The sequence below is a fragment of the Ursus maritimus genome, unplaced genomic scaffold (genome assembly GCF_017311325.1).
Source record: "Ursus maritimus isolate PB19 unplaced genomic scaffold, ASM1731132v1 scaffold_13, whole genome shotgun sequence".
Lineage (NCBI taxonomy): Eukaryota > Metazoa > Chordata > Mammalia > Carnivora > Ursidae > Ursus > Ursus maritimus.
This window is the reverse complement of record NW_024423675.1, coordinates 28,627,271-28,642,044: the sequence shown is the minus strand read 5'-3', so window position 1 is coordinate 28,642,044 and position 14,774 is coordinate 28,627,271. Positions and strand designations below refer to the sequence as shown.

Sequence of the window (14,774 nt, the reverse complement as noted above, 5' to 3'; positions counted from 1 at the left end):
ATTATGCACTGCTTACAACGTTAAGTATAGGCATCCTCTGTCACCATACAGTGTTATTGCAATTTTATTGACTATATTCCCTTTGCTGTACTTTTCATTCCCATTATTTATTTATTTTATAAGTGAAAGTTTATACTTCTTAATCCCCTTCACCTGTTTCTCCCACCCCCTCACCTCTGGCAACGACCACATTGTTCTCTGTATTTATGAATCTGTTTTTGTTTTTGTTTGTTCATTTGTTTTGTCTTTTAGAGTCCACATGTAAATGAAATCATATGGTATTTATAAAGATTTATGGTATTTGTCTGACTTATTTCACTTAGCCTAATACCCTCTAGGTCCATTCATGTTGTCACCAATGGCAAGGTTTTTATCCGTTTTCACATTGCCGAGTAGTATTCGTGTGTGTGTGCGTGCACACACATGCATGCATGCACGTCTGCTATATACCTTTTTGAATTAGCATTTTTATTTTCTTTCAGTAAATACTCAAAAGTGGAATTACTGGATCGTATGGTATTTTGTTTTTAATTTTTTTGAGGAACCTCCATACTGTTTTCCACAGTGGCTGCACCAATTTATATTCCCACCAACAGTTTAATGATCCAGACTGTTCTTTTATCCAGATAAAATGCCACCCTATTTTTCAGGAAAATAAGCTATAAGGTTCCCTGTTGGAAGGATGTAAATAAATTGACCTCAAAAACACAATTTTGGATCTTCTCAAATGCCTGAATGAGTACTTGACTTAGGTCCAGAGTTCTGTGCCATAGACCATGCAAGAAGTGACTTTTACCTTAGAATTTGCCTTAGTCTGTTTTAGAGCAACGTTTATCCTTATGGGTGCAGATACGTTAATTATCTTGTTGAATGGAGTTATTCAGTATTTTCTATCTGAATTCTAATCAGTGCCTGCCAAGAATGATGATTTGGGTTTTGACTTTAAAAGGATACTGAGCTGTTCTCTCAGACAATAATTAGTGATAGATTGGACTGCTACTTGAGGGCCCTTCTGGGCCTGCATAGTAAAACTGACCTATTCACATAGAGAAGTTGGTTATTTGCCTATCTTTGTGGCTTAAAGAACTTGCACTTTGTTCGTCTTAAGAGGTATATCATGTTACTTAAATATGAAACTAAAAACTGCTAGGACATATGTTACACTAAATTACATTGTTTAATATTGCAATTTAATCTGTTAAAAAGTGTTTCTACTTTTAATCTTCAAAATATTAATACAACATGCATTTTGAAATACTATTTATACATAAAGGTGTCTGCTAAGTTTAAACATAGGCAAGGTGTAGAGGCAGTTAACCACTCTTAATCAGTGGCTTTGAAAAGTCTCATCTTGGGATGCCTGGGTGGCTCAGTCATTTAAGCCTCTGAGGACTCCGGGTTTTAGCTCAGGTCATGATCTCACAGTTGTGGGATCAAGCCCCACGTTGGGCTCTGGGCTCAGCTTGGAGTCTGTTTCAGATTCTCTCTCCCCCTTCCTCCTGCTCACTCACTCTCTCAAATAAATAAATAAAATCATATATGTTAGTAGCAGAGCAGTTATTATTAAACATAGTTACTGCATTGTTGCAGGGCAGTTATCAGTGCTTGCTTGTTTTTTGCTTATAGTCATTGAGTAGAAAGCTGGCCAGAAGTTTGGAGGAATAGCTAGCAAAGAAGTAGTCTCTGATTTGAGGGCTCAGAGAATTCTCCCTAAAAAAAAAAAAAAGAAGTCTAAGAACTGGGACCAAATACTCGGAATATTATTAAAATATTAATGAAAATAAAAGTCCTCTTCCAAGAGGTCTTGTTCAGTTTAGTGCAATCAGATCTGTCATGCCTTGTGGAATCATAAGAATTAAGAATTCCTTAAACAAATTGGTATAAGTTTGACCCTAAATAACTGTAAGTCTTGTGCAAAGAAATAATATAAAAGTTCTTCAGGGGGAGTTTCTGCCTCTGTAGCTGTTCCATCAAAAGAAAACTCTGGTGTAAACTAAATTTGTTATTCTAATGGTCAGGCCCATTATTTCACTTACTGAGATCTACTAAAATCTATCATTTTACAGAAAATTTTGGTGAATAAATTACCTATAAAAATACCTGATAAACACCTAATAAGTTTTTGAGTTGTTTAAAATGCTGTCTTGTCTAGTGGGGGAAAGTTAGTCTTTAGGCATTTGTTTTGAAACAAGAATTTTGAAGTGTTCACTTTCCCTCTTGCCCAGAGAGAGTTAGGTTCTTTGTGCTCATGAATCAAATCCAATCTGTTGACTGAAGGAAGCCTTACCCGATAGAGACATGGAGCATAATATTAAGGATTGGGAGAAGGAGACATATAAAATGGTTTATCGAATTAAACTCTTTTATCCATCTTAGCTGTCTTTATCAGTTTATCTCATAATTCACATATATATGTAGTGAACCAGAGGCCAGAAATATGCAGGGATAAACTTACAGAATTATAAGTCTAAGACACCCAAGACAATAGGAAATTAGTACTGAGGCCTAATTTTTCCAGGATTTGTCATGCTCCCTTCTTGATTCTAGATGTGACCTTATTTATAGCATATATTTTATTAAATTTATGTATGAATGTGTTTAGGGGTGTCCTTTGATTCAAAGGCTGTTGGTGACAGAAAGTCAAAATGAAAGAGCAATTTCTCCAATCCAAATTTTTTTTGTGGTTAGGCCTTCAGCCAAAATTTCCAACTTCCATTTGTTTATCGATTGTGATATTAACGAATAGGTACATGCAGTTTAGCCAGAAACCTGGATCTTCTTCTCACTCACACGTGACAGTGCACTAGGCGTCATAGAATACATGGAGCATATTCTTGCAATGTAACCTGACTTAAAGATTTAAGGAAGGAAATTTTATTTTAAAATAAACACAGATTGAGGCGAATGCAAAATTCACATTAATTGTTAGAAAAAACTCACCGAACATTTTGGTGTTACAGGCTATTTGGGGCTCCCCTTCTTGACATACTGTCCTCTCCCTTCCCTAACCCCTCTCTGTCTTTAGGCTAAGTCACCGGAAAAGTTTCAGAACATCTTAGAAGACACTGCATGAATATTGATGGAATGAATATATTCACTTTAGATTTAATAAGGTTATTTTAATGGAAACCATAATCAGAAATATATAAAAATAGCCTGAAACCCTGATTGTAGAAATTCCCTTTTGAAAATCCAGATATCTTATAAAGTATATCAAACCCAAAAGAAAGTTTGGTCATGATACTATATTTCAAAAAAGGATTTTTAGCCATTAAGAAATAGGATTCCCGTGAGGGTCAGAGCAGATGTGTCAGTTTGCATTCTAGAATTTAGAATATTAAGATTCTGGAGTTTCTGATTTTCCAGTAACCTCTGCGGAAATAAACTATGCTAGGCCTTAGTTTATTGAGGCCGAGTTACTGTGCAGTGGGTAACGGTGGCAGCTCTCCACGGAGCGCTTTCCGCCATGTGCCATGCACAGTGTTTTATATGCACGGACTCATAGTGCCTTGTAAAGAATGCCTTGTCCCTTTTTACAAGTGAGAAAACAGAGACTCAAAGAGAGTAAGTGACTTGCTGGGATCTCACACTCAGCTAGTTCTAGAAGCATCCTTCGGTCCCAGGTCTTTCTAACTCTGGGTAGTGTTTTTATGGTCTGCTGTTTCCACTGTAGAAAACCAATTTGCTATGGTGGGATAATTTTTATTTTCTTAGTCCTTTTCATCTAATAATCTGTAAAGAGTGACCAAAAGTGTCAAAATCTCAGTCTTCTGATCAATAACATAACACAGCCCAGAATGTTGAAAGATCTCTCAAAGTAAGGTTGTAAAATAATTTGGATTTAACATTGATTTTAAAAAGTAGAAAAAATAATATGTTGGGATTTCTAATGTCATTCTGGTTTTCAAAAGGAGGAAAATATGATGACTCTTGAGTACTACTAATGGTGATGTGACATTCCTGAGCAAGACTTTTAAAGACAAGGACACAGCAATCAATCACTGGAAAGCTACATGGATTCACTAACAAGCCAGATTTGCTTCTTGGACAGGCTCACCAGACTGTTAGATCCATGAAATTCAAAAGACGAAGCAATTGACCTTGAGCATGTTACTTTGCAAGGTCATTTCTCAATATTTTACAGACAGAGCAAGATAAACAGAAATTAGGTTCTAGAATACATTGCCAGATCAGTATCTGGTTGTACAACTGTACCCTATAGGTGATTGATGCCTAGCTGAAGATATATTTCTGATGGTATTTGACATGGCTCAGTCTTCTGCCTAGCAATAATTTTTATCAGATGTCTATATAAAAGTCCTGATTATCCAAAATTTTCATAGGAGGAAGAGAATGCATATCTAATGACCCCATAGCCATAACCAGAATATAAAATCACTTTAACAGGCTTTAGTAAGCAGAAATGTGGAGGACTGTTCTCAGGTTTAAAAACTGACTGTGGACTCCAGGAAACAAATTGAGGGTTTTAGACGGGAGGGGGGTGGGGGAATGGATTTGCATGGAGCACTGGGTGTTTTAAGCAAACAATGAATCATGGAACACTACATCAAAAACTAATGATATACTGTTTGGTGACCAACATAATAAAAAAACAAAACAAAAACAAAACAAAACCTGAAAAATACAAGTAAAAATAGAGAGTGATATGATTTGAGGGTATAAATTCATTAGATTTTATTATAAGACATTATTACATTTAGACATAAGAAATATAGTTGTGTGAACCAATGAATTCCCTTCCTTTTCCCTTGTCAGTAATCTTGTGGAATAGAAAAGCTTTGACCAATATTTATACAATGCTCATTCAGAATGATACACCTTTGATAAATTGCACCTATATAGTGTTTTTAGTCAAATTATATCATGTACATGTTGCAAATTATGAAATACTGTTAAACAAACTCACCAAAGAGTCTTATATTATGATGCTTTTGTGTAACTCTGGCCCAGTAATTCTCTTTCCTTTTTTTTTTTTTTTTAAGATTTATTTATTTATTTGAGAGAGAGACAGAGGTAAGAGGCAGAGGGAGAGGGAGGGCATCCTCACAGCCTGACGCAGCTTGATCCCAGAACCCTGAGATTATGACCTGAGCCAAAAATAAGAGTTAGCTGCTTAACAGACTGAGCTGCCCAGGTGCCCTGTAATTCTCTCTCCTAAGTTGTTTTCATCATCTTCCTTTTGCGGGAAATTTTTGGAAAAAATTTTTAATGTAAGCGGTTACCTGGCTTTAATTGTTAGATTCTTATAACTTTTTGGAGACAGCATGTGGGAATTACATGAAAATATGTGTCCGTATTTCTTTTCTGCAGTTGTTTCCTCCCACTAGAGTAGGAATTGGAGGACCCTGTCAGTCTTCATGACCATGACCCTCAAGCCTACAACAGTGCCTGGCACATAGTAGTTGCTTGATAAATATTTCTTAAAGGAAGCAATATCTTGGATGATTTTAACTAAGCTCATCTGTCAGATATTGACTCCCTGTAGTATAGTTTGCTGTTAGTCCCTAGGATTATCGGTGAATGGGTTGACCTTATGCAAAAGTGAACAACTACTCAGTAGGCCAATCAACATGAAAGGAAGCTAACTACAGATTGACGTGTATCTTACACCTATTGTAGGTTAGCTGTGTTAAATTTTCTAGTAACAGCATGTCAAGTATAAAATAATACAAGTATTAGTAGCAGTTACTAACTATATGCCACAATGATATGACCATTAGAAAGAGACTTGGTGCATTATTATGTGAGGAAATACAGGAGTCAGGATAGCAGAGCCATGGATCAGGAATTAGAACACTCCAGTCAAATTCTGATTCAACCACTTATCAGTTGTCTGATGTCACAGTAACCACCGTAAGTCTCAGTTTCTCCATTTGTACAATGGCTGTAAGACTAGTAATTATTTCACAGGATTGGTGCGAGGATTACAGGACATAGTCCATGTAAAGAGATTAGCACAGGATCTGGCACATGGTGAATAATCAAAGCAAACTCTTTTATGCAGATGAAATTTCTTTTCAGAAAGATGTGACTATCCTAGGCCACAGGCAGGAATTTGGGAACCAGCACCTGGAACCCAGGTCCCTCCAACTTTAAATTCTATTTGCAATCTAGCCGTGCTGCTTTAGCATGATGTGAGAAGAATGCTAGAATCATGTTCAATTACCAGCCAAAGTACAAAGAGTCTGAATGGCCTTTCAGGAAGAAAAAGCAGGCAAATGAATAAAATAAAAGGAGAACACAGAATAGAAAAATAAAATGTCCTGGCCTTGTGGCATTGGCACAAATAGAGAATACTAAGTACTATATCTGTTGTTGAACAGAGGGAGGAAATAATTTTATAAATATTTTATAATTGTTATTTTAAGAGTCAAAATTATTTCATCTATTTACATATATTTTGACACTGTTAAAAGACAGAACTTTTTCTCTTGTATATAAATTGCTCTGGGCAAGCGTATAAGAGTGAGCAAAATTTAAATATTTAGTCTACTTCATCATGATGGTATTTTTCTCAATTGTGTACTATCATTTATGTATGAATCTCCTTTATTTTGTTTCCACAGAATGCTGAGGTTTCCGTTTTTGAAGTAAATATACGCTTTGTTGGTGGACTGCTGTCAGCCTACTATCTGTCTGGAGAAGAGGTAAGATGAAACTATAAAATTACATTTTAGTGGTAAAATTTGCTTTTTGTGGTATCTGTTCTCATATTTTGATAGGCCTCTAGCATACACTGAATTTTGTATCATATATACTCATTAAATGAGCACACTGGGAAAGTTGGGCACGACGTGTTCTGAGGATATGGTAAGCAACGCCATTTAAAAAGCCTGGCTCCGTTCTGTTGGGTGTGATGTGATTACAACTATAAATTAGATATGCCTGTGGACAAATTAAAGAGGTTTGGTAGAGTGGCAGGCTTGTGGATGAATTTTTTTCCTTTAAAAATTATTTTAATGTTGGTATAATGTTAGCTTAATAAAAACCTTTTTGAAGGTGGAGAAAGTTTGACAAGTAAGATCTGAAAATTACAGTATTTAAGAATTGAGGGCGGGGTAAGTGAGGTACTCAGCCTTCCAGTGAGAAGTCCTGTAGACCAGTGTCCCCGTGTAAAGTGCTTTGGAGCTCTTCCTAGAGTGACACTTAATTATCTGCTCGGAGGAAAGCACGAATTTTTAATTTAGCTGCCTTTTATTGATAGATTAAGAAAGGATTTTTGTATCATGCTTATAAAGAGCACAGATGCTATTTTCTTGAAAGGTTTTAGACAACTTTATGAATATCCCAAGTGTCCACTAAGAGTTGCTGGAATGGACTTCACCTTTAATGTTGACAGTATTAAAAGCTGACATCAAGGAAAAACAGTCACATATTTCAATTGCATGTCAGTCAGATTCGTGTGAGCCTCAGCATTCTGGCTGGGGGAAGAGTGGATCTTACCTCGTGTAGTATTTCATGTATCTCTATGCTCCCTCGAAACAGATTTAAGCGGAGCACTAAATGTTTAATGAGCAAAGCTGCTTTACTTTGTTCCTGTCTCCCAGGTACTTTTCTAGCCAGAGCAAAACAGCCTGCCCGATCTGAACGTTCTTTCTGTCTTTAGATTGTATTCTACCGTAGGTATTTTTAAAGTATGTAATTGACTCTATATTCCCCTATTATCTGTCCTGTTTAAGTGTTAAATTCTTTTCTTCATTATGGACTCTGTCACCTTCTCAGCCAGGGTGAAGAGACTTTCTGGCACATTGTTTCTCTTCTTCACTTTTTCCAGGCCCACATAACTTCATTTGTTCAGTTTGGTTTAGGATGTTCCAACCATTAAGCCAGGGAATCCATATTTTTAAAAAGTCATACTGAAAATTAATGTTATTTTAGTTAGCAAGTTTCTGCTTTTAGAATATTTGTCTTTGAGTACCTGGTGCCTGGTATTCTCATTCTTTTTGACATGACATACTTAGGATGAACTTGGTTTTAACTTTCTGCATCATTTATGTGGAGGTGAGACAATTTAGAGGAATTAAGAACTCCGTCCTTCTGTATCTGGGCTCAAATAGGATAATTGAGCATACAAAGAGAAACAAATAACATTTCTTTTAAATATGCATCATGTTTAATTAGGATATTTTTTCACTTATAATAGTGTCTTAAGTTTATATACATCCATTACAAGTGAAAAAATAGTCTAAACCTGATATCTGTGGGTTTATATATAAACTATATAAATATACCCCAGATATTTTGCCTATAGATAAAATCATTTGCCTCAGATCTTATAAAGGTACTTTTTTTATTCCATATTTAGCTAACTTTAGTAAGCAAAGTACTACAAAGAACATCTCCACTGAAAATAATTATTCTTATAGTGTATTTGCTTTGTCCTTATCCCCATACAAAACATAGTTTTTATTACAACTAGATTTTCAATATTTTTTTAAAAAGATTTTATTTATTTATTTGACAGAGATAGAGACAGCCAGAGAGAGAGGGAACACAAGCAGGGGGAGTGGGAGAGGAAGAAGCAGGCTCATAGCGGAGGAGCCTGATGTGGGGCTCGATCCCAGAACGCCGGGATCACGCCCTGGGCCGAAGGCAGACGCTTAACCGCTGTGCCACCCAGGCGCCCCTAGATTTTCAATATTTTAATTTTATAAAAATTACTTAAGGTATTTCCCTTCTTACATACTTTTCTGTTTCTATAGAATTATACCGTTTCTATAGAATATTTAGTTCATAAGGGTTCATCTACTCAACATAGTTTTTGCAGAACCTGTCCCTAAATGTTAGATAGTTGGGTTGTTTCCTGTATTCTTGTATTTTGGATGAGGTAGCTATAATTAGTCGATAAATATATTCTCTAAAGTGGGATTGCCAGATAGGAAGTGATTAGTACTAGACTGTTTTAACATCATTTCGTCTTTTTTCCTCTCAGCTACCTCACCACTGACAATTTCTGACCAGTACGCTCAGGAATGTGGCCAAGAAAAACTATTTTACCCCAAGTCTGTGCTTGAGCTATTTATCTCCATATTCAAATGGAAAAAGAAAATTGAACATTCATTAATAGAAAGAACATCAACATAGCCAAATTATGGATTACTTGGTTTCAGATTGTTGATAAAGTTCTATACTATACATTTCTATGTAAATCAGGGTATTTACTAAGATAGCCTAGGCAAATTCATCTTCCTAGATTATCTTATAGAGGGGCTACTAGATCACCGTAATTCGACATTTCATTTCATTGCTGAGGCTCAGGAGTATTTTGAGAACATCATATAAATCACCCTCAGAACTAGATAGCCCCACATTGATATAAGCGCAAAATTCTTAAATTTATATTGCAAAAGCAGAAGAGGAGATACCACTGGTTTGTGTTACATGCTTCAGGAAAACTACAATTAGAAACCCTCAATAGTAGTCAAGAATGCCAATGGAATAAACCCTACCAGAATTACAATGGTTACATGACATACCTGTTGATAAGTAGTTTGACTATAGGGACATATTTAAAAAATTTTAAAACACCCTAGCCCATTTAAAATATTTTGTGTGCCATTAAAAACAGCCACAAGATTTTCAGTCTCCGTAAGAAATACAAACAATCACAAGAATTATAAACAGCTAGGCTAGAGATAAGATGAATACTAAATAGGAATGATCAGTATTAAATAGAAATAAAAGAGATAGTATTGCTCTATTATAAGCTCAAGGGAAACTAAAGTCCTTGTTGGAGACAGTAAATAGCAGCATCTAGAATATCATTACCCAAAATATGTTCTACAGAGCACTAGTTTCTTTAGATATGTCAGGATAAGTCTGTATACATACTAAAAATAAGTTCAGAAAAAGCTACATCTTATATTCTGTCTTGGAAATTCACAATGTACAGAAAAAGAAACTGATTGAATTTTATTTATCCCTGTTTTTAACATACTTCCTTAACTGTAACCTTCCTCCTTTTTTCTTAATGTAACATTTGCTAATCCTGAGTTAGAAATACTGTTTCCCAGAACAAATTTTGAGAAACCCCTGCTGTAGAATAAGAGTAAGCTAAGCAAAAATGATATTGAAAAATGGCAAATACAAAATAAGACATTCCAAGAGAAGATGATATACGTGCAAACTAGCATGTATGAATATAGCACATATCATTTGTTTTACAGTAGAAACCAATGGCTTTCTTGAGCAGAAAGTGAATTTAACAGGATATAGGATGCCACAGCCTCCTACTGAGGGCTGAAAAACAAGTTGGAAGTAAGTTGCAAGTGGCCACAGAGAATCTCTGTGACTCAATAATTAATCCGGGACATGTTAGAATTAATAAATGTACCCTGTTTTTTCTGCCCTTGTCAAGACACAGAGGCCCAGGAGAAAGAGATCAATTAGCAGTTTGGTTTACATGTGGCCCTTTAAGGATCTTGGGGAAAGAAAGAGAGGATATGATAGGTCTTCTCCTTTGAACACTGAGTATAGATAATTCCTGAACAGGAAATTGAGGCCTTATTAGAAGGGTGGAAAGAACAAATGTTTGGAAGCCAAAAAAAGACACAGTATCACTACAGTGAGTGAGGGTGTCAGAGGAAAGAAACAAGCCATGTGGAAACTGATAATTTAATGATATGCTTGAAAACGCTTTTCCTGGTTTGCAAAACTACTTTATTCTGTAAATTAAAAGAGAACATTTGGAACTACTAAGGTATTTACTCCTCAGAGGAGACGTTTGACTAGTATGTTTTATGTATGTGAACTAGAAAAACAAAACACCGATTCCTGGATGCCGCAACGATTGAAGAACTAGCTTTCAATGAAAAAAGGTAACAAAGACATCTGATCTAACACTGGGGAAACACACATAATGGATTCTTATATTAGATCAGTTTACTCTGCCAGGATATCCTTCATTTCAAAGGGAGCAAAAGTATTTTTCCCCAAATTCACCAAAAGAAATCCAGTGCTCCATACACCAGTACAAAAGATTGCTAAAGGGCTTCCTGCAAAGAGAAGTAGCTAATGCCACTAAGTTTAGGAATGTCAAGAGAGAAAACATAGGAAGAGGGTAGGATTATGGAATGGGGAAGAGAGAAATAAGATGGAGAATGCGAGTTTATTGGTGGAAAGATTTATCGTTTTTTCATTATAGGATTCAGATATTTGGGCTATTTAGGGGGCTAGCCATCAATTTTGTAGAGTGTATTTGGTGATGAATAATTATAAAAGTATTTAGAAATCCCTTAGAAAATCAGGATGCATTGATGAGGTTCCCTTTCAGACAGTGTCTGCCCCTGTCCATGAGGATAAAGTCATCTTCCAGACCATCCCTCCGTCTCCTGCCTTATTCTGCAAAGAAATTAAAGTGACTTACGAGAAATGTGCGTAATGCAGAGCTGTTGAAAACAGAGAATAAAGTCAGACTGTATTTTTTAAGTTTTTATTTTAATTCCAGTTAGTTAACACACAATGTTATATTAGTTTCAGGTGTACAATATAGTAATTGAGCAGTTCCATGCATCAGTCTGTGCTCAATATGACAAGTGCCCTCCTTTGTCCCCATCACCTATTTCACCCATTGCCCCACCCGTCTCTCCTCTGCTAACCATCACTTTGTTCCTTATAATTAAGAGTGTGTTTCTTGCTTTGTCGCTCTCTCTCTCTTATTTTTTTCCTTTTTTTTTTTTGTTTGTTTGTTTCTTCAATTCCGCATATGAGTGAAATCATACGGTATTTGTCTTTCTCTGACTGATAAAGTCAGAGAATATTAAAATCACAGGTAAGATTAACAAACAGCTGGTACAGCCAAGTAGGCTTTGGGCAGAAATTTGTCTTTGGGTTTCCTAGCAGTCAGAGCAAAAAACGGGGAGAGAATTAATAGTAATTTGGTTTTCCATTTTTTCTGAACACTAAAAATTGGATAATATAAAATTACCCACAAATAATATCACCTTATACATACTAAATTTCCCATAAAATGTAGAACTGTCTGGTATAAACAGGGGAAAAAAAAAAGATCCATCAGAAATACATTAACACTCCTCTCCCCAAATCCTGCCTGTAAAAATTGGGCTCAGATTTATCTTCCTGTCTGGGTAGTAGTTTAATTATGGTCTCTAAAAAGTTGATTTGAATCCAGGAACTAAAGATATCAATAGAGTGCATAATTGCAAACACACACACACACACACACACACACACACACACACACACAAAGATTAAAAAAGCATGATCATAATACCCTAAGAGCAAACTATATTAAGCTTGGGGTGCCTGGGTGGCTCAGCCAATTAAGCATGGGGCTCTTGACTTGGGCTCAGGTCATGATCTTAGGATTGTGGAATCGCACCCCATTTCAACCTCTGTGCTCAGTGTGGAGTCTGCTTTTGAGATCCTCTCCCTCCCCCTCTGCCTCTACCCCCACTCATGCTTTCTCTCTTTCTAAAATAGATAAATAAATAAAATCTTTTAAAAAATTAAGCCTATACAATGAATAAATGACAGATTTGAGCAATATAGTTAAAAAGGAGGCTTGAAATAATGGCATAATGAAATAGAAAAATTAGGTAAACCAAATTCTTTATCAATATTTATTATATGTTACAGACAATGAAAATTTTTAAATAAAATTTATGTATAATGTCACAATCAAAATATAACATTGGGCATAAATGATACACATATTTAAAATGGTGAAACTACTTGAAATTTTTAAAATAATCTCTTAAAAAACTGGATCAGGGAGTGAATCTATAATATTAAGATAGTCAACTCAGCAAACAACTAAAGTATAAGCGTCCCTTTAAATTCTGTGGAAAGCCCATGTTTTCCTTAGAGAAATACATCATTTTAAATGTCTATATTATGAAAAAATTACTATATGGTTAACTAAGTCTTTATTAATTAGAAGAAAAGAATCAAGAAGAAAGGGAAATAATAAAAATTAAGAATATTAAATACACTGTAAAATGAGAAAAGGGCTGGATTTACAAAGCTTTTTCTCCTTTTCATCAGTATTCTCTATTTTGGGGGTGGAGGGGCAGAGAGGGAAAGGAAGAGAAAAAAATCTCAAGCAGACTCCCCACTGAGTGCAGGCCCAGTGGGGGGCTCAGTCTCAAGACCCTGAGATCATGACCTGAGCCAAAATCAAGAGTCAGATGCTTAAGCGACTGAGCCACCCAGGCGCCCCTCATCAATATTCTTACTGAGAATAATTGTCTGGGGAAGAGCCATATTGGATGAGGTGGTTAGAGGGGCTCCGTCAACAGGAAAGCTCCCATGGGTGTGTGTGTGTGTGTGTTTGGGCAGAGCAGCTCATTGACATGGCGGTGAGCTTGGACAGCCATGCAGATGGAACAGTGAGTCACAACCTGAGGGAAGTGGCTCTTGAGTGATGCTGGTTGTGTTCCTGCCACATGCTGCACAGTGTCCTTTGTCCTGAGACATACCTGAGAATAAAAGCACCTCAAATCCCTGCCCTGTGGATTTCAGCTTCTGGTGAGGAAATGTAACTCTCATAAACCCAAACTGGGAAACTTGGACAGACCAGTAAGAAAAAAGGTTTGTGTTTTGGTTTGTTAGTTTTGTTTTCCTTGTGATAAGATGAGAAGGCAGAAAACTGACTTAATGATATCCACATGACCCAACCACATCTCCAGCATCTTAGCCCTTCAGCCAGTTCTGTATCTTACCACCAAATGAGCCCGTAATTGTGCCACACAGCCCTTCTTGCCAACCTCCACTGGTCCCTGTGCCATCATAAATTGAGTCTTTATGATTTGGCCTGCAGAGAAAGCCTTTCTAGCCCAGACTCAGTTTACCTTTTCCGGTTTTGTCCCTTATGCCTCTTACCTTCCTCTCTAACAACAATGTGCATTTTTTCCCCTAAAATACTCCAAGCACATCTGTGTGGTTTATGTATCCACATTTGCTCTCCCTAGAATGGCTTTCACCCTATTCCTTCCACCTCCCCCAACCTAGATATCACCCTGAAGTGAGGCCCTCACTAACTGTGGCACTCAGGCCAGCTCCACTCCTGCAAGGAGGAGCCAGGGGCTTCCTTCCCTGCATTCTCTGCATATGCTATTACCGTGCTTTTGTTTACGGCCCTGACACTTCATCACCCCTCTCCCCAGGAGAACTCGTACAGCTCGAAAATAAGGATTTAGTTTCTGCTGTTTTTATAGCCCTTTGCTTAGCACTACGTGCCTAGCGCTAGAAAATATTTAGTAAATGTTTATGACTAAACCTTTATTAGGCTTTCTGTGACCTTGTTTTTTAAAACCCCAGCAGAAAAGTCTCCTAACTTTTAAAGCAAAATCTATACATTGATAACACAAATAAGCAAATGGCCTGGAAGATTGAGGTGGTATGTGGAGACAAAAAAATATATAGTAGGGTGACTAAAAATATGCACAATCTCTAAAACCCTGTGTAAACCCCTTACAACGCCACCCCACTCCCCATCTCAACCCCTCCCACTAACCCTGGCAGAACGTCTTACTTTTTTAAATCTATTCTATAAATGCTAGTTCTGTGAAAGAGAAAGTCTTGAAAACCAGTGAGCTAGAGAATATATGAAAATTAACTACCAAATATTATTGGTTGTTTATAGTGGACCTTTCTTTTTTAGAGGGAGGGAGGGGCCGAGGGGGAGAGAAGGAGTGAATCTTAAGCAAGCTCCACACCCAGCATGGGGCTCTGATATCCGTCAAGAGTCAGGCACTGAACAGACTGAGCCACACAGGCGCCCTTATAGTGGA

At 36.7% G+C, this 14,774-nt stretch overlaps 1 protein-coding gene across 18 annotated transcripts in view; it reads left to right on the top strand.

The window, feature by feature from the left end:
- Positions 1-14,774, top strand: part of MAN1A1 (mannosidase alpha class 1A member 1) — a 200,951-nt gene that overhangs the window by 51,020 nt on the left and 135,157 nt on the right. For all 18 annotated transcript variants that reach the window (XM_040627720.1, XM_040627715.1, XM_040627719.1 and 15 more), the window contains exon 4: positions 6,588-6,668. In XM_040627720.1, the coding sequence (XP_040483654.1) occupies positions 6,588-6,668 (81 nt within the window). The remainder of the gene's footprint in view (positions 1-6,587; positions 6,669-14,774) is intronic.